This window comes from Nyctereutes procyonoides, unplaced genomic scaffold, assembly GCF_905146905.1.
Source record: "Nyctereutes procyonoides isolate TBG_1078 unplaced genomic scaffold, NYPRO_anot_genome, whole genome shotgun sequence".
Classification (NCBI taxonomy): Eukaryota; Metazoa; Chordata; class Mammalia; order Carnivora; family Canidae; genus Nyctereutes; species Nyctereutes procyonoides.
Genome location: NW_026575125.1, coordinates 72,374,588 through 72,399,028, shown reverse-complemented (window position 1 = coordinate 72,399,028; position 24,441 = coordinate 72,374,588). Strand labels below are relative to the sequence as shown.

The 24,441-nt window shown below is 40.8% G+C and overlaps 1 protein-coding gene across 4 annotated transcripts in view; it reads left to right on the top strand.

The window, feature by feature from the left end:
- The window catches only part of SYTL4 (synaptotagmin like 4), a 79,843-nt gene extending 57,510 nt beyond the window's left edge, over window positions 1-22,333 (top strand). For 3 of the 4 annotated variants that reach the window (XM_055338559.1, XM_055338560.1, XM_055338561.1), the window contains 12 exons: window positions 5,155-5,256; window positions 5,719-5,794; window positions 6,889-6,979; window positions 7,091-7,194; window positions 7,942-8,034; window positions 10,441-10,619; window positions 10,919-11,021; window positions 11,711-11,872; window positions 15,713-15,821; window positions 17,835-17,934; window positions 18,693-18,901; window positions 20,708-22,333. In XM_055338559.1, the coding sequence (XP_055194534.1) occupies window positions 5,155-5,256; window positions 5,719-5,794; window positions 6,889-6,979; window positions 7,091-7,194; window positions 7,942-8,034; window positions 10,441-10,619; window positions 10,919-11,021; window positions 11,711-11,872; window positions 15,713-15,821; window positions 17,835-17,934; window positions 18,693-18,901; window positions 20,708-20,856 (1,477 nt within the window). In that variant the 3' untranslated portion in view covers window positions 20,857-22,333. The remainder of the gene's footprint in view (window positions 1-5,154; window positions 5,257-5,718; window positions 5,795-6,888; window positions 6,980-7,090; window positions 7,195-7,941; window positions 8,035-10,440; window positions 10,620-10,918; window positions 11,022-11,710; window positions 11,873-15,712; window positions 15,822-17,834; window positions 17,935-18,692; window positions 18,902-20,707) is intronic. The other variant, XM_055338562.1, reaches the window with a different exon arrangement.
- The last annotated feature ends 2,108 nt before the right edge of the window (window positions 22,334-24,441 follow it).

Sequence of the window (24,441 nt, the reverse complement as noted above, 5' to 3'; positions counted from 1 at the left end):
CTCTGTGCTCAGTGCTCTTCCCTACCTCATGTGCCTCTCTCTCTCTCTCTCTCTCTCTCTCTCTCTCTCTCTCTGTCTCTCTGTCTTTTTTTTCTCTCTCTCTATCTCTCAAATAAATACCTAAAAAAGTGAATTATCTTGATTAGGTTTTAATTTATTCTTTGCTCTCAATCTTCCTTTTACTTCTGTCTATTTGTTGTTTTTCCATCTTTCCTGTTTGCACTCTTATGCTTTATCAAATATATATTCTTATTGAGTTTCTATATAGTATAAAGCACTCACAAGCAATCTATTTTCTGAGGGTTATACTCTTCTCCAGAATAGTTCTTTGACCATCTTGCAAGTTGTTTCTATTTCTCCACCCCATGGCAATTTATATATTTATCTGCCAGACCATTTCTTCTCGTATTACTCATGTTGAAGCTAGGAAGTTCTTCTGCCTATATCTTTTATTTGCTCTGATATAGTGTGTGAATTCTCCTTGACACCTCCTTCTCACCTCAACCTGAAACAATTTATCTCTTCCATACACCCAACTGTACTTCAAGCATAAAATATTGCTTTCTATATACTTCTTTTATTGGAACCTAAGGGGAAAACAAAAGGCAACTTGGGGGTCTTGGGGTTTGGTCTGCTGAAATTCTCTTAAATGTCCAGGCTCACATGGTCCAGCTTTGGATACATCATCTAACTCCTAGCAGTGTCATGAGAGATGACATACACCAGCAGTCTTGTCTGCATCTGTTGATACCTGGGACTACAAATCTTGAGAACTTTTGTTTTCCTTGTCTTATTCCAGGACTGCCTACTCACTCTGTACATCTCTGTACATCTCTGTATTGGATGGAATTTTGCTGAGCTAAATCATTCTTCTGTTTTCTTAGCCATGACTTTTTGAACTTTATAACAGGAGCCTTTACTCCTTATTTGGTAGCTGCTGGTGGTTTTTTTTTTTTTTTTTGGCTTTTTACTTGTGTTTTTCCCCTAAATTTCCCTGAGCCAAAGGGAAATGACTTAATCATGTTTTGTATGATTGTTGAAAAGCAATATTAGAAATATGTAAAATGAGTCCCCAGTAACCTCACTGCTTCTGCCCCAGACTACTATTGTTAATGGGTATTACTAGTTTTGGTGATGGACTACCAGACTATCTAAATGTACAAATATGGATTGGATTCTTACATTTTTAATTTCTTTTTAAAAAAACTGTCATACTACATACATAGTAAATGGTAAAAAATGAAAGAGAGAGAATTTTAAAAACTCAATAGTATAGATAATCCAGTAGAAACTTGGCAAAATATTTGAACAGACACTTTGCCAAAGGCAAGATACAGGTATTGAATAAGCACATAAAAAGATGCTCTCAACACCTTTAGTTATTAGGGAAATATGAAAAAATCATAATAAAATGCTACTGTATAACCATTAGAATGGATAAAATTTAAGAACTAACCATACCAATTATTGGTGAGGATGTAGAGCAACTGGAATTCTCCTACACGTTGGTGGGAATGTGCAGCAGTGCAGCCTCTTTGAAAACCAGTCTAATAGGAGTTTAGTTAAATATGCTTTACCTTGTGTTTCACCCATTCCATTCCTCAGTATTTACTCAAGAGAAGCAAAAGCATGTGTCCTTGCAAAGACTTGTACATGGATGTTCATAGCAGCTTTGTTTGCAATAGCCAAAACCTGGAAACAGCTCAAATGTCTATAAACAGGCAAAGGGATAAATTGTGGTTTGTTTATACAGTGGAATACTACTCAGTGATGGAAAGGAATAAACTATTGATACGAGCAATAATATGGGTGAATCTCAAAATAATCATGCTGAGTGAAAGAAGCCAAACAAAAGAGAGGGCATACTGTATGATTCTGTTTATATAAAGTTCTAGAAAATGCAAACCAAAGAGTAGTGGCAGATGCAGATCAGCACTTTCTGTCTGGGAACAGAGGTAAGCAGGGAGGAATGGATTATGAAGGAGTGAGTGGAAGCTGTTGAGAGTGATAGGAGTATTCACTAACTTAATTGCGGTGCTGGTTTCACAAGTGTATGTACATGTTAAAACTCATCAAATCACACACTTAACCATGTGTTACTTATGTCAGTTATAACTCAAGGTGTAAAAGGAACAATTATAGAAAAATAAAACATCGGCACCTCTCCATGTCTGCACTAAGGGTCTATCATTCTTTTTGCCATATGTATGGTGTTTCATGGTATGTATGCACTGTGATTTAATCCACACAGCATTGGGTGGGTGACTCATCTGTTCTAGGTGATGAGGCCCCCCTTTTCCTTGGTGGATAAGGATAAAAACAACTTTTATTTTCTGAATCTGATTAACACATCTGACATCATCGGTCAGAATGTAATTTCTGAGACCTACTGCTTCTGGCTGTCTATGACCTCTTGTCTCATTGGATCCAGAAGACTTATTTATCCTAAACATGGAAGCAGATTAAGTGGCCATAAATGATCTTTGCCATAAAATTATGGAGTCTCAGAGGTAATCAAATTCAGCCCTCTTATTTTTACAGAAAAGAAAACAAGATAAATAATTTACCTGAGATCATACAGATAGTTAGAGCCCAGGACTCTCATCTCTTAGTCTATTTTTTACTGCACAGATGCCAATAATTGCCTTTTTGCCCTAGGGTTATTTGTATCAGCTTTGGATTAGTACGTATTAATCATTAGGACAAAATACAAGCAGAAAACACACTCCATGGGTTATTGTTAAACTACTTCTCTAGAGGAATGGTTCTGCTTTGGATTCTTTATTCTTTGGAGCAAAGGGAGAAAAAGAATGATTCTAAAGTAAAAATGAAATCAACTTCCCTGCTGCGCCTTGAACTATAGAGCTATCTCTCAGGAAATGACCACTGTTTCACCTCTTGCATGCCCTAGGATTTCAACCCCTGCTGCCTTTTTTCATAAAACTATTGCAAACATGATGTCATAACTTGGAATGTTTATTCTTTACTGCCTAAGACATTATAGATTCTGGTTACTTTGTTCTTTTTTTTTTCCTGGTTACTTTGTTCTTTGTTCATATGTTAATTGACATATTTTTAAAACAAATGTCTACAAATGCCTACTATTTGCCAGGCACTGTTTTAGGGCTTGGGATACACTGGTAAATACAATAAAGTTCCTTGCCTGTGGAGCTTAGATTTGGGGACAGGGAGACACAGACAATAATCAAGTAAACATATCAAATCAGATGTTGACAAGTGCTATAGAGAAGACAAAGCTGTCTAAAGGGATAGGGAGTGGCAGGAAGACATGTGTGTACACATGCTGTTTTACTTAGGATTGCCAGGGAAAAGTCTCAATAATACAGTGATATCTGAGCAAAGACATGAAGCAGACAGGGGAGCAAACTTTTGAGAGGATCTGGGGGAAAAGCATAATGGGCAAAGAAAGCGGAAGATGAGTTTGTATTTGGTGCGTTTGAGTAATCTGGAACTGAGCGAGCAAGGGGAGAGTGGTAAGAGATGAAGACAGAGAAGGGATGAGAAGCATATCACAAAAGACTTTGTTGGCGCTTGTAAGGAATCTCACTCCGAGTGACATGATGTTTTTTCTATTTTGAAATTGAGGTGAAACTCACATGACATACAATTAATTGTTTTAACAATTTTAAGGTATGACATTCAGAGGCTTTTAGCACTTTGAGAATGTTCTGTAACCATCGCTTGCCACTGTCTAACATCAGAATATTTTCATGACTTCAAAAAGAAACCCCACACCCATTCAGCATTCTCTCTCTGTTTCCTCTAGTCCCTAATCTGCCTCCTTTCTCTGTAGATTTGCCTGCTCTGGATACTTCACATAAGTGGAATCATATAAAATATGTCTTGCTTCTTTCATTTAGCATAATGTTTTCAAGGTTCACCCATGTTGTAGTATGTATCAGAACTGTATTTTTTGACAGTAATATTTCATTGTATGGACATACTACATTTTGTTTATCCATTCATCCATTGGTGGACAGACTATTTCCACCTGTTGGCTATTGTGAATAATGCTGGTATGAACATTCATGTACAAGTTTTTGTGTGGACACATGTTTTCAGTTCTCTTGGGTATATACCTAAAAGTGGAATTGCTGGGTCATTTGGTAATTCTATATTGGATTTATATTTTAAAAGCTCATTTTGACTGTCTATTGAGGTTAGATTGTGTAGGGGAAAGGGTAGAAGTAGGGAGTTCATTCAGGAGGCTATTGTGACCATAATGTGACCAGTAGCTAGGTGATGGTGGTTTGGATCAAAGCAACGTCAGTTGAGGGGGTGAGAACTGGTCAGTTTCTAGATATAGTTGAAGACAGAGCCAAGAGTATTTGCTAACAGATTGAGTTTGTATTGTGAGAGAATAAGGGGAGTCAAGGGAAACTGTTAAGATTTTTGACCAGAGAAATGAAAGGAGGAAGTTGCCATTTGATGAAATTGAAGGAAAAGCAGATTTGGGGGAGGATTAGGGCTTTAGTTTTGCCCTTGCTGTGTTTGAGACATCCAAGCAGAAATGGCAAGTAGGCTGTTGGAAATACAAGCCTGGCATTTGAGTGAGAGATAAATTTAGGAGTTATTGGTTTATAGAGGATATTTAAAGCCATGAGATGAGATGAGATCATTTAGGAATAATTCTAGATAGTGAAGAGAAGCAGTCTAAGGAACACGCCTGGACACAATCCAAAGATTAGAGCTTTAGGAGATGAAAGACCAGCAGAAGACCCTGAGAAGGGGACCCCAGTGAGGTCAGAGAACCAGGAGAGAGTCATGTCCTGGCAGCCAAGTGAAATTAATTGAGATCCTTTTTTTAAAAAAAGATTTTATTTATTTATTCATGAGAAATACACACACACACACACACACACACACACACAGAGGCAGAGACATAGGCAGAGGGAGAAGCAAGTTCCTTGCAGGGACTCGATCCAATAACCCTGGGATCATGACCTAAGCTGAAGGCAGACACTCAACCACTGAGACATCCAGGCGTCCCAGCCGAGCAGTTTTAAAAGTATACTCAGATATTTATCGTAGAAAGACCACTCAGGCTCCCATTGTGAATGGGTTGGGAGGAAGCCTGATTCCCAGCAGGAGAACCTACTTCCTTTACATATTGGCCTTTGGTTTTTATTCTAGTGTGCCATTTGATGTGCCTAAGCTGAAAAGTGGAAAGAGTGCACTGGAGGCCGAGAGTGAAAGTCTGGACAGCTATACAGCTGACTCAGATAGCCTGTCCAGGTGAAATCCCTGCGAGTGCCTGCACCTCCGACTACATTTTGTTGTCAAGTTCAAGATGCAGGGCTCCTATACCTTCAGTGTGTCTTCCTTCTGTCCTCAGCAAGTCAAATGAAGTATTTTCTCTGACCTTGCCACAAGTTTGTCAGTAGTACATCTGCTGTTGGCTCCGAGCACAGTCTTCTGGAGCGTGCTAACTTCCATGGGCTGCTGTATCTTAGAGGAGTCTCCCTGGACCAGTAGCAACTGCCCCTGCTGTCCCTTAGGAGTGGGGGAGTAAGTGTGTTTGTGCAAAGTTGCTTATATGATTGTCTACATTCCTTCAAAGGTAAATCAGATGTGACGTTTACTTTCTGGATTTGGTTACTGCAGTGACCCCAAGCCAGTGGATCTCATTCCATAGAGCTTCCATAGATGGGGAAGTTGAGCAGGTGATTTTGTTATAACTTCTATATCTACCCCCAGGAGAGACTCTCTGGATAAATCTGGCCTCTTTCCAGAATGGAAGAAGATGTCTGCCCCCACATCTCAACTGGAAAAGGTAAGCTTTAGTTATTGGTCAGTTGGGATCTCTCTCTCTCTCTCATTTTTCTTCTCTTCTCTCTCTTTTTTCCTTCTCAGGAACAGTTTACATTGAGAATTCATCTAAATGGGGTACCTGGGTGGCTCAGTCAGTTAATCATCTGCCTTGAGCTCAGGTCGTGATCCCAGGGTCCTGGGATCGAGTCCCACATCGGGCTCCCTGCTCAGCAGGGAGCCTGCTTCTCCCTCTCCCTCTGCCACTCCCCCTGCTTGTGCTCCCTTGCACTCTATCTCTGTCAAGTAAATAAATAAAATCTTTAAAAAATATATTTCCTTATTTATTTCCTTATTTATTCATGAGAGACACAGAAAGAGAGAGGCAGAGACACAACACAGGCAGAGAGAGAAGCAGGCCCCATGCAGGGAGCCCGACATGGAACTCGATCCCAGGTCTCTAGGATCATACCCTGGGCTGAAGGTGGTGCTAAACCGCTGAGCCACCCGGGCTGCCCATAAATAAATAAAATCTTAAAAAAAAAAAAGAATTCAACTAAACAAATTTCAGTGCAGATTCACTTGGGAGCATTTAAGGTTTTGGTTGAACCACGTGAAAAAATAGGTTTTGTACTACTTCCTAGGATTAAATTAAATTCCTAAGATTAAAGTAATCTTTCCTGGGATGCCTGGGTGGCTCAGTGGTTGAACGTTTGCCTCTGGCTCAGGGCATGATCCCAGGGTCCTGGGACTGAGTCCCACATCGGGCTCCCCTACAATAAATATCTGAGTATACTTTTAAAACTGCTCAGCTGGGAAGCCTGGATGTTTCAGTGGTTGAGCGTCTGCCTTCAGCTTATGTTATGATCCCAGGGTCCTGGGATCGAGTCCCTGCAAGGAGCCTGCCTCTCCCTCTGCCTATGTCTCTGCCTCTGTGTGTGTGTGTGTGTCTCATGAATAAGTAAATAAAATCTTTACAAAATAAATTCATCTTTCCTTTAACTTTGTATAGTTTAGCAAAAATCTGACCTTTATTCTTCTTAAGGCTATTTTTCCTTACTTTATCCTTCCACCTTTCCTACAGTCCTTTTCCATTTCCTTGCCCTTATTCCTTCCTAGGAAACTCAACCTGGGGATCAAAATGTGATATCTGTTGATGAGGGTGAAATGATATTTAAGAAGAACACCAGAAAAATCCTCAGACCTTCAGGTAGGTTTCCTATCATGGCCTTAGAGATTGAAGTCCTGCGTACCCTGGATGTGTTCTTGGTGTGGAAAAGAATGGGTCTCTTATGATTTGGGTTTTTGGTCTTCCATTTAGAATATACTAAATCCGTGATTGATCTTCGCCCAGAAGATGTGGGACATGAAAGTAGCTCCTTGGGAGACAGAAGCAAATCTGTCCCAGGCCTCAGTGTAGATATGGTAAGTACCAGTGTATTGGTCACTATATGAAATTTGATAAATCTAGGGTTGACCTTAGTACTTGATACTCTTAATCAACCTGTTTAATTCTTTAGGAAAAGACAACATGAATCTTGATTCCTTCAAATTTCTAAAGTAAATCTGGTTGCTGAATTGCCTAAAGAAAAAGAGTGTCTTCGCTGTCTCTTTTATCTTCTAACATGATGCTTGATATCTAGTTGGGAGCTTAAATGAATATTTATTTTGATTAAAATATAAAGGGATGGTTGGGTTGGGGCAGTTGAATGGGAAAGAGATATTCTTATCTTATTCTTTTGAGATTGGAGAAAAATGGTTGGAATATAGTTTGGAAACCTGAAATTGGAGACACAGAATAAGGATTCATGTGTGCATGTGCACAGGACATCTCAGAGTTTAGCGATAATTATGGCTCCCACTTAAAATCCGGCATTGTGATGCCCCCGGCTAAAGGAAGCTTATCAGTTTTTTTTTAAGATTTTATTTATTTATTAGAGACACACACATACAGAGAGAGAGAGAGAGAGAGAGAGAGAGAGAGAGAGAGAGAGAGAAGGAAAAGCAGGCTCCATGCAGGGAGCCCAATGTGGGACTCGATCCCGGGTCTCCAGGATCACATCCTGGGTTAAAGGTGGCGCCAAACCGCCGAGCCACCCGGGCTGCCCAAGCTTATCAGTTTTTGAACTTTTCCTTACTTTATTAACTCTCAATCTATATTTATTGTTCTAGGAAGAGGAAGAGGAAGAAGAGGACATCGACCATCTGGTGAAGCTGCATCGCCAGAAGCTAGCTAGAAGCAGCATGCGAAGTGGTTCCTCCATGGTAAGTTCTATTAGTTCTGTAGACATGTTGGGGTACCAGGAATGAAGGAATATCTCTCTAGAACAGAGTCAGGACCTGGGGAAAGCATCCTAGTCACTCTTTCCAAGTAAGTGAGATACATCTGTCTGTTCATATCCTCAATTTAGATAGTGATTGCTTAGTGGACAGCTAGGTGACTTTCCTTAGCCTCTCCCCTGGAAGTAGTAAGATAATTAGACAGCTAGGGCTAAAGACATTCTTTTTTTTAAAACTTAAATTCAAGTAGCCAACATATAGTACATCATTAGTTTCAGATGTAGGGTTCACTAATTCATCACTTGCGTATAACACCCAGTGGTCATCACATCACATGCCCTCCTTCATGCCCATCACCCAATTACCACATTACCCCACCCACTACCCCTCTAGCAACCCTCAGTTTTCTATGGTTAAGAGTCTCTCATTTTTCTCCCTCTCTGATGACTTCCCATTCAGTTTTCCTTCCCTTCTCCTATGAGCCACTGCACTGTTACTTATATTCCTCATATGAGTGAAATCATGTAATTGTCTTTCTGATTGACTTATTTCACTCAACATAATACCCTCCAGTTCCATCCACATCAATGTAAATGGCAGATATTCATTGTTTCTGATGGCTGAGTAATATTCCATTGTATGTATATGTGTATATACATATATATACACATATACATACATACTCACACACACACACACACACACACACACACACTACATCTTTATCCATTCATCTGGTGATGGACATCCTGGGTCTTTCCTCAGTTTGGCTATTGTGGACATTGCTGCTATAAACATTGGGGTGCAGGTGACCCTCGGATCACTACATTTTTATCTTTGGGGTAAATACCTTGAGGTACAATTGCTGGGTTGGAGGGTAGCTCTATTTTTAACCTCTTGAGGAATCTCCATCCTGTTTTCCAGAGTGGCTGTACCAGCTTGCACTACCACCAATAGTGGAAGAGGGGTCCCCTTTCTCCGCATCCGTGCCAACATTTATTGTTTCCTGATTTGTTTATATTAGGGCTACAGATGTTCTTGATTACAGCTTTGTGAACAGTAAACCATAACTTCTCCCCCATTTTTGGGGAGAAGGCCATGAAGTGAGCAAGATAGTAAACCATAACTTCTCCCCCATATTTGGGGTAACAGGCCATGAAGTGAGCAAGACAATATTTCTTCATCAGAGTCCATTCCAGATCTCACATTCAAGAGCATTGTCATGAGAGGGGGCCCTGGCAAGGTTAATTGACATCAGGGTATGATTGAGAAGCAGCAATATCAATCAGAATCATGAAGTTAAAAGGGCATTTAAGAATCAGGGCCTAGTTCTGTCAGAAGTATGAAGATCGGTGTTTAGGGGACAGAGAGTCAGGAACTGGGGTGATTGGAGTTTGTTCCCACTCACACATGGAAATAGGGTGGCAGGCATACAGAACTGATTACTACCTGGGAGAAAGAGGTCTTTTTACCTCTGGTGGGATTCCCCCCCCCCAATTCTGACATAATCACTTTTTTCTGTAGGTCTTGATAGGGATAAGGCAGATAAAAGAAACCCACACATGTATACACACACACACACACACACCATGGAATATTACTCAGCCATCAGAAAATGAAATATCACCATTTGCAACGATGTGGATGGATCTAGAGTGTATTATGCTAAGTGAAATAAGTCAATCAGAGAAAGACAAATACCATATGATCTCACTCATATGTGGAATTTAAGAAACTAACAGATGAACATATGGGAAGGGAAAAAAGAAAAAAAGGAGAGAGAGAGAAGCAAGCTGTAAGAAACTCAATGATAGAGAACAAACTGAGGGCTGATGGAGGTGGGTGGGGAATGGGCTAGATGGGTGATGGGTGTTAAAGAGGGCCCTTTTGTGATGAGAACTGAGTGTTGTCTGTAAGTGATGAATCATTGATTTCTATTCCAGAAACCAATATTGCACTGTATGTATGTTAACTAAAATTTGAATAAAAAAAGAAACCCACAGATAATTAAGGCACTTTGTTTTAATTAGTAACTGACCCCTCGAGCCCACATTTTAGCAAATATAACATATACCAAAAACATAGTTTCATTTTACCTGTACTCCTTGTCTACCTTCTGGGGCAGGTGAAAACTAAAAATGAAATCTCTAAAAAGAGGGGAGAAAGAGAAGCTAAGAGCATAGGTGAGCCATGAACTGATTATTAAGCTCAAAAATTCTGAGTGTGCTCCTGGCTGTCTTGTACAAGACTATTGGCAGTGCTGGCTTATTGCAGGGGCTTCTGAAGCTTTTGTTTTGTTCGGTGACTGTGGCTTTATTATGAGGGAAGATTAAGCAACGTGAGAGGGGGAGCTATGCCTTTACCAGATGTTTATGGGTGCTTTATCTTCAGAGTACAATTGGCAGCATGATGAGCATCTATAGTGAAGCTGGTGATTTTGGAAACATCTTCGTGACTGGCAAGATTGTCTTTACCCTGAAGTATGAGCAGCAAACACAGGCTTTGGTCATCCACGTGAAGGAGTGCCACCAGCTGGCCTATGCTGATGAAGCCAAGAAGCGCTCTAACCCGTGAGTTCTTCTGGAACCTGACTGATGCTGAGATGAGAGCTTAGACCCTCGCGTCTATGTGGGTGCTCTTGAGCCGAGGTTATCACCTCCTGGGCAGACAGGGAGGTGTGATTGGGAGTGGTTAGGGGAAATACAAGAAAGGAAGGGACCAGAACTGGGAAAATGCAATAAGGACATGTTTAAGAGGGTTTGATGTGGCATTTTCATTTCATCATGGCATATGTACATGGAGAGCAGAGAGCTGAAGAATGGACTTGAGAAAAGACAACAAATGACTCAGTACTTTCCTTGGGTTCTAGATATGTGAAGACTTATCTTCTGCCTGACAAGTCCCGCCAAGGAAAAAGAAAAACCAGCATCAAGCGGGACACCATCAATCCACTGTATGATGAGACCCTCAGAGTAAGTATCTAGATCCTGAGAGTAGAACATATTCTGTCTTGTGCACTAAGCTGCAGCTATTCCTCTGCCACATGACTGGTTGACATGGTTTTCAATGAGATATACCATGGGCATCTGTTCATATACTAACCTCCTGGAGAAGAAAACAAAAGTGATCTGGCATTCTTGGATTGTTGTGAAATTGGAGATACATGGAACCACAAAATCTCATTTTATTTTATATTTTAAAATATTCTATTAGAGAGAGAGAGAGAGAGAGAGAGAGAGAACGTGAGTGGGGGGAGATACAGAAGGAAAAGCAGGGAGCAGGAAGCCCAAGACAGGGCTCCATCATGATCTGAGCCAAAGGCAGACCCTTAACCAACTCAGCCACCCAGCCGCCCCCACAAATCTCATTTTGAAAAGTCTTTTGGGATCAGGAGTTTCTGTGGCAGTCCTTTCTGAATACTCCATTGTTCTTTCACCTAGTCAAGGAAAAATTAATTTTCCAGGTCCTACCATGGAATATGGTAGGTTTTTGTGAAATGGGGTAAGTGAAGACTTTAAGGAAACTCAAAGTGCTTAGGGACAAAAGTCATTTGGTATTCAGGATTAAGGACTTTGGGTATGGTTGCTCAGATTTTGGAATAATCTTTTCTGAGGAATTACCATAAACTAATCATCTTGGGCTTCTGCGTTTCTTTTCGCAGTATGAGATCCCAGAATCTCTTCTGGCCCAGAGGACTTTGCAGTTCTCAGTTTGGCATCATGGTCGTTTTGGCAGAAACACTTTCCTTGGAGAGGCAGAGGTCCAGATGGATTCCTGGAAGCTTGATGAGAAACTGGATCATTGCCTCCCTTTACATGGAAAGGTAGTCTGCTTTGACAACATACACAGTTTGGATCTCTGTCTGCAGGAACAGCACTCTGCTGGAACATGTTTGTTTTTTTTTTTTTTTTTTCTGGAACATCTTTAAATGTAATCTGTAGAGTTCTAGCGCACTCTGCTGGGGTTTCTGAGTTTGACAGTAACTTTAGATGCACTAGCATGTCAAGTGTGCTATCTCTCTGAGGGCCAGGCAAAGGATGAAGCCATGGTTTTCCTTTGAAAAGTCTTTCATATGTGTGCCAAGCTTTGCCTCATATCCTTTCAGAGTCTGGGCCTATCCTAACATCGTCACTTGCTCCTCTTCTAGAGCTGACTTTTTGGGTATATCCTAACGTGCACTCCTTTTCCAAGCTAATCTTTTCACTAAAGAAGTAGGAAGTAAAATAATTCACGGTGTTCTAATTGTGCTTTTTGTCACACAAGCCAGGGAAAATTTTACTTTGGAGATGGCATCTCAGGTGAGATTGTAGCAATGTGCATAATAGTGCCTGGGATCTGAGTGCAGATCTGGATTTGAATCCTTGTTCTGTTAATTGCCAGCTAGGTAAGTCACCCCTTTTATAAAATAACTTAGGTGAATCACTTAGCCTCTGTGAGTCTTAGTTTATTCATCTACAAAGTGGAGATAACAATAATATTCCTGTTTCACAGGATTGTCCACAAAGTGCCAATGGACATTTAGTAGGTTACTGTCATTCCAGTTAAGATGAAATTGCTAAAACAGAGTTAGGATTGAATCATGATATGAACTGTTCAATGGCAAGGTTCCTTGGTAAATTTTTTTTACACTGGCATTTTTGATGCTAAAAATAGTACGTGGTGCATAGACTCTTTGGAAAGATAGACAAGAAACTAGTAGCAGTGGCTGCCTCTGGGAAGAGAGACCAAGGTGAGAGAACAAATTAGTTTTTTTTCTATATGCCCTTTTAGAAGTTTGAACTTTTTACCATGTCTATGTGTATTGCTTATTTTAAAAAAATTAAGAGTAAGAGGATTTGTTTGCATGTGTTTCAAAATTACAATGATGTAGAAATAAGTACATTAGGAGAAAAGTACATTCAATTCCCTAGAAATAACCACTGTTATCGGCTATTTGGATATCTTTGCAGAGATTTTATATTAAGTAGCATGGATAATCCCAGCATACATGCAGGGATTTATATTTTTTCCATTTTATACAAATAGGCTTATATGAACCTCATAGTGTACATGTATCTTGATTTTTCTCATTTAACAATTTACTGTTTATCATGGGTATCTTTCTCTGCCATCACTTACATATCTATCTCATTTTTATTGCTGTATAGTATTCTCTCATTTGCCTATATTATAAATTGTTTGCTTTTTTTGCTGTTAAAACTATTCTGTAACTTATCTTGGCCTTCTTATGTGGAGGTAATGTAGGAGAAATTTCTAGTGGTAGAATTGCTGAGTCAGTCATGCAATATTTTGATAGCTACAGCCTTTCATAAAAAATATTAACAATGTTAAATCTGCCCCTTTAAATACTAATAAAAACAGGAAGGCAATTATCACCAAACTATAGCATATTATTAGAAATGTAGAATTTCTTTTTTAAAAAAGATTTTATTTATTTTTTTTTTGAGAGAGAGAGAGAGAGTGTTTGAGCATGAGCTAGGGGAGGGACAGAGGGAGAGGGAGAAGCAGACTCCTCACCGAGCAGGGACCCCTGCCCCCCGATGCAGGCCTCCATCCCAGGACCCTGGGATCATTACCTGAGCTGAAGGTAGATGTTTAACCAACTGAGGCAGAAATGTAGAATTTCTTAAGCATTTGACACAGGAATCATTGAGGGGCCTACAGTTGATATAATTATATTGGAAATGTCACCGTAAACCATTACATTCTACTGCCAATAAAAGTGTCTTACATCAGAAGAAAAAAAACTGCATTACAATGGAGACATTTGCTCTTCAAAATTATTTTGAGCTAGAATGGAAATATGCCACTGAAAAAATACACCAATTTCTAGCTAAGGCTAAACTCCAATTTTAAGAGTCTACTGAAGTTCACAATCTGGAAATTAATAAGTTTGTAGACATTTATAAACAACCAAAAGTCCACTCCGGCATCACATATCTATTTTAACTTAAAAATTCTACATTTATTGCCTCTGATCTATCCTTTTTTTCCCCTTAGCCATCCATTTGCTCCCATCCAGTTTTCTCTTCTTGGCATCCACCTCCCTATTTTTTTTGTATCATTCCCACACAGTAAACTGTATGTACACATTCTGGGTATGTGTACATTTTTCCAAACCAAAGGGGATTATACCTTCCTGGCATTAGTATACTCTATGCTAAGACCTAGGTGAGAGGAGCCCCAGTGACCACAGCAGGTGATAGGGTATGTCTGATCTGCACCAGCTCATGTTCTGGACACAAAAGTGTAAAGAACAGAACTATGCCGAGAGAGCCAATAGAGCGAAGCAATTCTGGTCCCAACAGCCAAAGATAATAGGCCAGTTGCTGCTCATTCCACACATTCATGCATTCACTCTTACATTCATTCCTTAAATATTTGTGGAGTACCTACTATGTGTCAGGTACTTTGCTAAGTATCAGGCATACTAGGCTGAGCAAGACTAGGGTGATTCCTATCCTCCTGGCATGTAGGTTCTAGTGGTAGAGACAGCCAATTAATCAAAAGTAGCACAAATAAATATAAAGTTAGAAATTGTGGCATGTTCAAATCCTTGTAACAGAGTTCCACTTAGGCCTCAAATCTTTGCAAACTCTCTTTTAAAAAATACTTTTCACCTTCAAAAATCCTACAAGCAATACACACCATTCTCTTTAAAAAGACTGTACACATATACACAGGAAAAAGTAAAAGCCCCTTTTCCTTTCCCCAATCTAGTCCTCTCTGTAGAATAAACAAGTGTTATATGTATCCTTCTGGGTTTTTCTATGCCATGTAGTATAGTGGTTAAAAGCATGGACTCTGGAACCAATCTGTCTGAATTTGAGTCCTGCCTCTGCCAATTTCTGTGTGACCTTGGGCAAATTACTTAATCTCCCTGTTCCATAATCTGTAAAATAGAGATAATAGTACCTATAGGGATTATCTTGAGGATGACACAAAATGATATACATAAAGTACTTACAACAGTGCCTGGCATGTAGTACGTACAATATAAGTGATAATGATAATAACCAATATTTATATACATACATATTCACATGTACAAATTATATTTCAATATAAATGGGATACTTTTTCTTCATTTTGCTTTGTTGACTTAATTGTACATCTTGGATAGCTTTCGGAGTCAGCATGTATGGATTCCCTGCATGCATTCTTTTTGATGATTGCGTGCCATAATCCATTCACCATATGCGGGCATTAAAATCACTCATTTAACCTTTTCTATATTGATCACTACCATTTAGGTTGTTTACACTTTTGGGCTTTTACTAATGATGTTGGTGGTAAGATTCTTTTTTTTTTTTTTTTTTTTTGGTAGTAAGATTCTTCGTCATGGTATCAGTGCTCTGTGAGTCTGTGGCAACTTTGCTGGAAGACCTTTGTGGGTATTTAGAATCTAGTAACTGTATCCCCAAAAGTAGCAAAATAGTGGGCATAGCAGAAGACTTAGCTGGTTCTTCTGTAGCTCCTTCTGAAGGAACTGCCTTGGAAACCGGTGGCTGCCATGGCCAAAGGTCCCAGGATTGTATTCATAAGGAGGATTCTCTTACATCATGAAGCTGTTCTTGGGGTTAAGTTTCAAATCTCTTCTATGAGAGGTCCCAACAACTCCTGAGAAGCCCAGCATGACCTGTCGGGTTTCCCTGTGTTTCAGATCAGTGCTGAGTCCCCGACTGGCTTGACATCACACAAAGGCGAGTTGGTGGTTTCACTGAAATACATCCCAGCCTCCAAACTCCCTGTTGGGAGTGACCAGAAAAAGAGTGAGTTTTGGGGGGAGGGGCCTGTTGTAGCCCTTAGTGTTCAAGGGTGTCTGTGAGATAGGGCAGCTGGTGGCCAACACTATTGGAGAGGCCAGATTGAGATACTCCCTGGATCATCTTCTAGGGAAGATTCGTTTGCTAAGGAAGCCCTTTTCCACATTGTTTTCAACCAGAAGGGAATATCTTAGGGTTGGCACTCTTTTTTTGGCCATGAACCTGGCTTAGTCTTGGTCCAGCAATGGCAATCTATTAAGAGGGCAGAATAGAGCAGAAACATTGGGGATGAGAAAGGTGGTTGCAAGGGGTCGTGAAGTATAAGGGACAGGGATTTGAAGGTGGCGGAAGAGTAAACCAACACGGGAGGCACGGCGCTAGTGACTATGGATGTGTAGATGAATAAAACACATTTGCCCTCCCTTGAGAAGCTTCGTTTAGCAAGGAAGACAGTCATCTGCTAAAAGAGCACAGACACAGGAGTGATAAATTCTCTCTGGTTACATTTGGGAGAGTTTTAAAGAGGAAGTAAGGATGAAACTGGACTGCATATTTTACCTATTAGAAAAGGAAGTGGATGGGGTGAGAAGAGCCATTCTAGAAGAGGTAGCATGAGCAAAGGTCTTTATTAAAAAGGCATGGTAAATGTGGGGTCGTATGTAAAGTGTGAGGTAGCGAACTCCTTATTTCAGTGGTGCTGGAGTCATGGTTTGTGTATATGAGAGTGGAGCTGGAATTGTTGATAAGGCTGGTTCCTGACAGTAAAGGGCTTTGAGCATAATGGTAGGGCATTAGTGCAATGAGAAGCCAAAGTTCTTAGAAAGACACCTGTAGTAAGGTCTAATCTATAGGCTATGGGGATGAACAAGACCCCCAGGAAGGGTGTGCAGGATGATTAGAGAAGACAGGTAGTGATAGCGCACTGTAGGGAAGAGCAATATTTTAAAGGATGAAGACTGGATGAAAAGCTTGTGAGGGAGAGGGTTATTAGGAAAGAGCTCAAAGAACAAAAGAGCAGAGATAGTCAGTAGTGCTGAAATCCTATTGGAATGTCAGGCCGGTGAGGACTGAGAAGGCATGGCTTATTGACGTTAGGTAGTATTTTCAGTGGATTAGTGGAAGCAGAAGCCAGGTTTTAGGAGAAACTGGGCTGAGTGAATGAAGCAAAGAATTAGAGGTAGTGAGTGTGGGCTTTTTTTTTTTTTTAGAATAACTGATGGTGAAAGAAAGAGATAAGGGTAAAGGGAGATTTTCTTTTTAAAGGATTTTTTTCCTTTTTTAAAAAAGATTTTATTTATTTGAGAGAGAGCGAGAGAGCACAAGCGAGGGTGAGGAGCAGAGGGAGAAGGGGAAGCAGACTTCCCACTGAGCAGGGAGCCTGAAGCTGCTGGATCCCAGGACCCTGGGATTAGGACCTGAGCCAAAGGCAGATGCTTAATGGACTGATCCACCCAGATGACCCCTTTGTAAAGGATTTTAAAAAGAAGAGGTGAGATTAGTGTATATTTAGACTGAGGGGATAGGACTAGGAGAGAAAGAAATATTAAAAATGGGAGGTGGAAAAAAATAAAATAAAATAAAAATGGGAGGTGGGAGTTGAAATTGATGATGCCTGATGAGTCCTGTGAAGTGGGCATGGGATCAAGAACAAAAGTAGGGGAGTTCCCTTTTTAGAAATCATTCAACAAATATCTGGCAACTTTACTTCTCTAAGCTTCCATTTTCTCATCTATAAAATAGGAATAATAGTATATATCTTATATGGTTGCTTTGACAATTAAATGCTTAATGTAGAATCTGGCACATATAGCCAGTTTTCTAAAAGCATTTATTGCTTTTGTTGTTCTTATTGAGTCAGTCACTGTGTTAGGTCCTGAGAGTGGAAGCCAGGTGTGGTCTGATTTTCATGGAGCTTGCTGCCTTCAGAAGCAAGGGATGGAAGGGGCCACGTAGATAAAGAGCAAAAAGAGAAATCTGAAGGGGTAGGGGCTCACTTGCTATGCCTGACATCCCTCACAGGTAAAGGTGGGGAAGGGGGAGAGCTCCAGGTGTGGATCAAAGAAGCCAAGAACCTGACGGCTGCCAAATCAGGAGGGACTTCCGACAGCTTTGTCAAGGGGTGAGTCCCTGGATCAGCAACAAACTAACCAGTTCCAGGACAAGAAAGCTAAGCAAGGAACCCAAATTAACCTTTCTCTGTGGATGTTATCCTTGTATATCCTACCACCTCCAGCAACCAACTTTGTTCCTGAAAATAGGTAATAGCAAAATCTCCACAACCACCTTTGTACCAGTCTTGAGCTCAGTCTGGACTGTGCTGTAGTGTGGATTCCCAAAGAGGAGGGTGGTAGACAGATAGAGTGGACTTTTCCTTTGTTAAATAGACTTACGCTTTTAATCAATCCTAAATAAAAATCCACGTCCCCTGACTGTTCAGATTTAGGAACTCAGGACTTTGTTTCTCCCAATATTTAAGTAATGCCACCCAAATTATAGATCACCATACTAACTTAAGTTCTCTAGCAAATCATGTTTGGCTAGGCTTCTAGTTATTACTATTGTTTTTATCAAAAGATGACCTTGTCCAGTATCAAGGGAGTCAAATATTTAAAGCCCGTTTTGGGGAGGGTATAGATAACAATTTACTGATAACACTCTATCAATTTTCTCTCCAGGTTAAAGGAATTGAATCAGCTGAATGATCCAGTGGGGGTAGTGGGAACTCTGCTTCAGCATATTCAAAGGAGGGAGTGTATGTGCTAGGATCTGAATAATGACTTACCTTCCTGGGCTAGGCCTGTGGTCAGGGAAAGGGGAATTTAGATAGATATTTGCCAGCTTTGAGTAGGTTGTTGATTACTCCCCACCCTCTGCCAGATACCTCCTTCCCATGAGGAACAAGGCCAGTAAGCGTAAAACTCCTGTGATGAAGAAGACCCTGAATCCCCACTACAACCATACATTTGTCTACAATGGTGTGAGGCTGGAAGATCTACAGCACATGTGCCTGGAACTGACTGTGTGGGACCGGGAGCCCCTGGCCAGCAATGACTTCCTGGGAGGGGTCAGGCTGGGTGTTGGCACTGGTGAGAGCCTCTCTCCTGTCCTATTTTAAAGACGTCTTATGCAATTTCCTCCTAATATGCCCATACCCCTTCCTTCAAAGCTGCTCTATAGCAAGAGTTGTCTTCTTTTCTTTCAGTTAACATTTGGTCAATATTTACTGGGTGCCTACTATGTGCAGACCTAGGGGAAGGCTGTGCTCATGCACTGTTATGCGTACAGATAAATGTGACCCTGATCACCAAGAATGCCGTCATCTTACCACCAAAAAAATCTAATTTCTTAAACAGAATTGTCTCTATTGCCTCACATCTTAATCCACTGTGATCTGGCTTCTGTCTCACCACTCTGCTGAGCAGTTGCTTGTGACAAAGTTTTATTTTCATCTTACTAGAATTTTCATGCTATTTAGTGTAATTACTCCCTTTTTCCTGAAATACATAGCTTCAACTAATACTATACTTGTTTTACGGGTTTCTCAGTCTCTACCCAAATTCTAAATCTTGGTGCCTTCTTTTTTTTTTTTAAAAGGTTTTATTTATTTATTCATGAGAGACACACAGAGAGAGGCAGAGACAGGCAGAGGGAGAAGCAGACTCCATGCAGGGACTTGATCCCAAGATGCCGGGGATCATGACCTGAGCCAAAGGCAGACAGTTAACCAACTGAATCATCCAGGCACTCCTTGAGTCCTCTTTTTCCTCTCTGCAGTCTCGGCATGCCTACGGCCTTTATACTACTTGTATATTAATAAGTCACACAAAGCACTTAACACATGGTGTCTAAAATGATGTTTTTACAAATGTAAGCCAGTTCATATCAGTCCCCCACTTAAAACCCTTCAGTGGTTTACTACTGTACTTGGAAGACAATCCAAAGTTCTTGCCATTCTGACAGGCCCCTATAGATTCTGGACCCTTTGTTCTTTATGATCCATCCTATATGACTCTCCTGCTTGCTTACTGTGCTCCGAACACAATGACTCTTTCTGCTCTCCAAATATACCTACTTCATTCCAACTTCATAACCTTTGCAATTATTGTTAACCTCTGTCTGGCTCCTTCCCATCCTTCAGAGCCTGACTCAAATGTCTCCTTGGAGAGGCCCTCAGACCACTCCATCTAAAGGAGGCCCTGATCTAGGCACTACAGATCACCCTGTTTGTTTACTTCAAGACATTTATCTCACTATCTGAGATACTCTTGACTTACCTGTCTATTTTCTGTTTTCTTTTCAAATGTAAGCTGCCTGCAAGGCAGGACGTTTTTGTTTTGTTTTTGTTTTCCCTTTGTTCACCACTGTATCTCCCAAGCTTAGAAGAGTACCTGGTACACAGTCGGCACTCAAAAAATGTTTGTTGAAAAAAATGAATGTACAAGACAATAAGAATGAGGTCACAATCCAAACTTTGGGCCTGTAGCCTACAGCTAGAGACAAATGGTGTTTAGCTGCTGCTTCTTCCTCCCACCCCCCACCTTTTTAAAAATAAATTTTCAGTCAAGTTGGCAATAACAGAAGGGCAAATACCTCTGGCATGAGGTGTCAGACACAAGAGCTCTGTAATGGCCTCAGAATAAGAGGTCTGAAGCTACTGTGTGCTATTTGGAGTCTTCATTTCATCAACCTGAAGTCTCCTGATAGGCACTCAGGAGCACAGAGATAGCTTTGCAGAGACCACAGGGAGCAGTTCCCAGACTGCCATACCCATCAACCTGTCTTTGTAACATACTGTCTCTTATGGGATGGCTACCCTTGCCCTATAACCCATCTTTCCTGATGGGCTGAAGGAGTGGGTTCCCTGTTCAACCTCCTCTGGTGTTTCTCCTCAGGGATCAGTAATGGGGAAGTGGTGGACTGGATGGACTCGACTGGGGAAGAAGTGAGCCTGTGGCAGAAGATGCGACAGTACCCAGGGTCTTGGGCAGAAGGGACTCTGCAGCTTCGTTCCTCAATGGCCAAGCAGAAGCTGGGCTTATGAGCCCCTGATCTTCTCTGCAGGTCCAGCCCTGTCCAGGGCAAGTGAGAGAAAGTGAAGAAACCAAGAGCAAAGATATATAATTATGTGTGTGTGTGTGTGTGTAGATATATGTATACATATATATGTGTGTGTGTATGTGTGTGTGTAAACATATTTCTACAAATCTCATTATGCTAGAGTGATGCAGACTTGTTACCCTTTTTAAAGCAGGCTCAACAATAAGGGTCTGTTCAAAATGTTTTTATTTGTGCATAATCTAGTATATTTCCAGAGTCCATTCTTATATCTTTATGATGTTTAATTAACTTAAAAATCTTTTAAAACAAGTTTTTTTCTCCTGTCTTGCCATCCTTTCCCTCCTTCTCCAGGAAGCCTTGGCTACCTTTGGCATTCATATAGGTCTGTGTTTCCAGGTATGCCTAGTCTGAGGCTGAGGCTCTGGGAAGCAGGGTTGGGTTACTAAAAGATGGGAGAGAGGTGAGTAGGTCTGCCCCCTTCCTTTCCAATTTATATTTTTAACTCCATTTTTACCTTGATAAATTTCTGGAACTTGGCTTTTAACTCTTCTTGTTCTTAAACCATTTCCATATTTCTTGGGTCTAATGGTCTTCTTGGAAATGCTAAGAAAATTCCTAAGTTCCTTCCAGCTCCAGACACCTTCACTAGACTTTTAGGGAACCCTTATAATGGAGCTGATTTAGAAAAATAATTAGATGGCTTTTTGGTGGTCTCAGAGGACCAGAGTGATTGAGAGTGAAATGTTTCCCAGCTCATACTGGATCTTTGCATTTTATATAGATACAGCTGTTGGAGAGCATCTCCTTTCTCTAAAAAAAAAAAAAAACGACATTTTCACTCTCATATACCACATATTTCTTAGCATTTGTGTCCATGGTGTGGTACCACAAAGAATATGGCCTACATTACCAGAAGAGCCAAGTACTGTCCAAACGGGCCCAGTGTTTCTCCAGCCTGGCCACTGTTAGTGCTCTAAGAGAATGTGTTCAGAGAATCCCCCAGTTATTCTGACTTCCTTCTTCAAGTGATTTCAATTTCTATTTTTTTCTATTGTTTCCTAAACTTGACTTAGATGTAACATGGGTGTGATGTGATGAGACCTTTCTTAATAGGGTCTGGTGATCTGAGGTTCATTTTCTGAAACTCACTGTACCAAACTGACCTTTTTTTCCTTGCAAGTGTATCTACACAAAGTTGTTTGTGAAAGGGATCTACCAGAGAAGAAATCCCTATTGGTAGAATGTGCTGATTGTCCTATAAGGCCACTAGCTGGAGGGCAGCTTCAGTGGTTTCTACTGTAGAGATGAACTGAATGGAGGGGTGTTTTTAAAAGGTTTGTTTGGTATGGATTGATATTGTAACGGAAAGCATGATTTGGGATCCTGGGCTGTAACTTGCTGCTTTGTTCTCCATCCCCTGAAATGTATGTGTGCTCCAATAAAGCTTTCTCACTTGTCAAGTGTTTGTGTTTGTTAGTTTTATAGATGCTTTTCTCTCTGATGTCCTCACTTACTGTTGTTGCTGTTCAGTGGCTTGAAGGAGAAAAACCAAAGTGACAAATGCCCTTCCCTAACCATGCAGTGTACTAATTCAAAGAAAATTTTCCTTTCCCCACATTTTTGCCTGATACCTCTGCTGAGCTCCAATCTATTGACTTTGGTGTTTGGTCTCTAGGGAGAGACCTGAGAATCCATCTTAAAAGTGGCACCATTTCTCGATTTCTCTCTCAAGCACCAAGGGAACTCCTCCTCTCATTTTGTAGCCCCCTACCACTAAGAAGGAGAGGGGGATTCACAGGGGAAGGAAGGTGTTCTCTGCTGTGTTTCTTTCTGGATCCTTCAATATCTCTAGGAGGTAGGGCCTTTTTCCTTCACGCCTACTACCGTTATTTAGTTTTAGGAAAGAAAGAATACAGATGCTAAGCAAGCCATCTCAGAAATAAGGCCCTAGGGTTAAGAAACCTGGGTTTCTAGGTAGAGCGCAAGTGATTCTTGACTCTTGTGCAAAAGGCATTAATATATGTTGCATGTCTTTTGAATATGGAGCTTTGTGCTAGGCACATTATATATTATTTCCTTAATTTCTCCAAGTACCTTGTGAAGTAGGAAAAGTCCCATTTTTACAGATGAGGAAAGTAGAGTCCACTGTTACACAACAGAGTTGGGATTTGAATCAACGTCTGTTTCTACTGTGCCATGCTACTTCCTGTAAGGGTGTTATATGTGTTGTTAGCAAAGATATAAAGGAAAGGATGATTTGCTTCTTCTAAAATATCTCAAAGAAATAAATTTAGTTTACAAAGGAGGATAATCAGAATGCTTTGGATGTTACCTAACCAGCTGCTGACTTGATAGTTTGTACGTGTGTGTGTGTATGTGTGTGTGTGTGTGTGTTTGTGTGTATGAGACAGAGAGACAGGGAAATGGGGATGGGGATAGGTGGCAGGCAAAGAGAAAAAGAAACACATGTACAGGGTTGGGGTGAGACTAGCCCCTTGTCTGGCTGTGAGCCTGATTCTGCTGCTGCCTCCCCCTCCCAGTTAGTAGCTAGAATTTCCTGAAGCATCATGCAAAAGAGGTTATGGTAAAACTTTACCTAAAGAAAGCAAGATTGACTTGCCTGTCTGACTACTCAGTAAAATGAAACAGAACAAAAGCTTCCCAATTTTTCTAAGCTACCAGAGCATTTCTATGCGAGAGTCAGGTCCAGGTAGAAACTTTGTTCAAGAGGCAGTGGGCCTCGACATGTTAACCATTTGGGCCTTGACCTGCTAGCATGCCCTGGCTTGCCACTTGAGGTCTAGGTGATAAAGACAAGGAAGGGCATTTATTTTGACTCATATGCAGTCTTTGCCTTTGGAACCACAGACCTTGTCTGACCGGAGATATCCCATATTAGCTCATTGTATTTTGTCTTCTACCCATAACTTGTCTTTTGACTTTCAAGCTCCTGTATTTCCATGCAAGGAAGAGGGAGAAGGGACTTTTTTTTTCCTTCACGTTTGATCATTCACTCCATGCCCCGTTCCATTCAGCAACTGGCTAACATTTTATTTTGCATTTTATAAGTGAGATTTCCACTAAGCCTACAGTGGAAACAGCCTCTCTCTGATTCACTACTACCCCCATACGTTCTGGGCTTGTGATTTATGTCCCATCCCTCTTCTTTGGAGAGTGAATTTTCTTGGTCGAGAGCCTTCCATTTTCCTTTTCCTCCTGGGCCCACTCCTGAGTCTTGTGTCTGAGTAGGATTATATATAGAAGGTGAAACTGCTGTCTTTGCTGGGAGCAATCAGCGGTCTTTAAATGAAATATAGAAAAAATAGAGGCAGTCCAGTACAATAATTAAGAACACTGACTGGAGCCAGACTGCTAGTGTTTAAATCCCAGCTCTGTCACTTACTAGCTGTCTGATCTTAGGCAAGTTGCTTAACCTCTCTGTGCTCCCATTCCCTCATCTGTGACATGAGGCTAATAGCGGTACCTGCCTTATAAGGTTGTTGTGAAGGATTCAGAGTCAATGGATGGAATGTTTAGAATGATACCTGGTACGTGGTGAGTGCTTAAG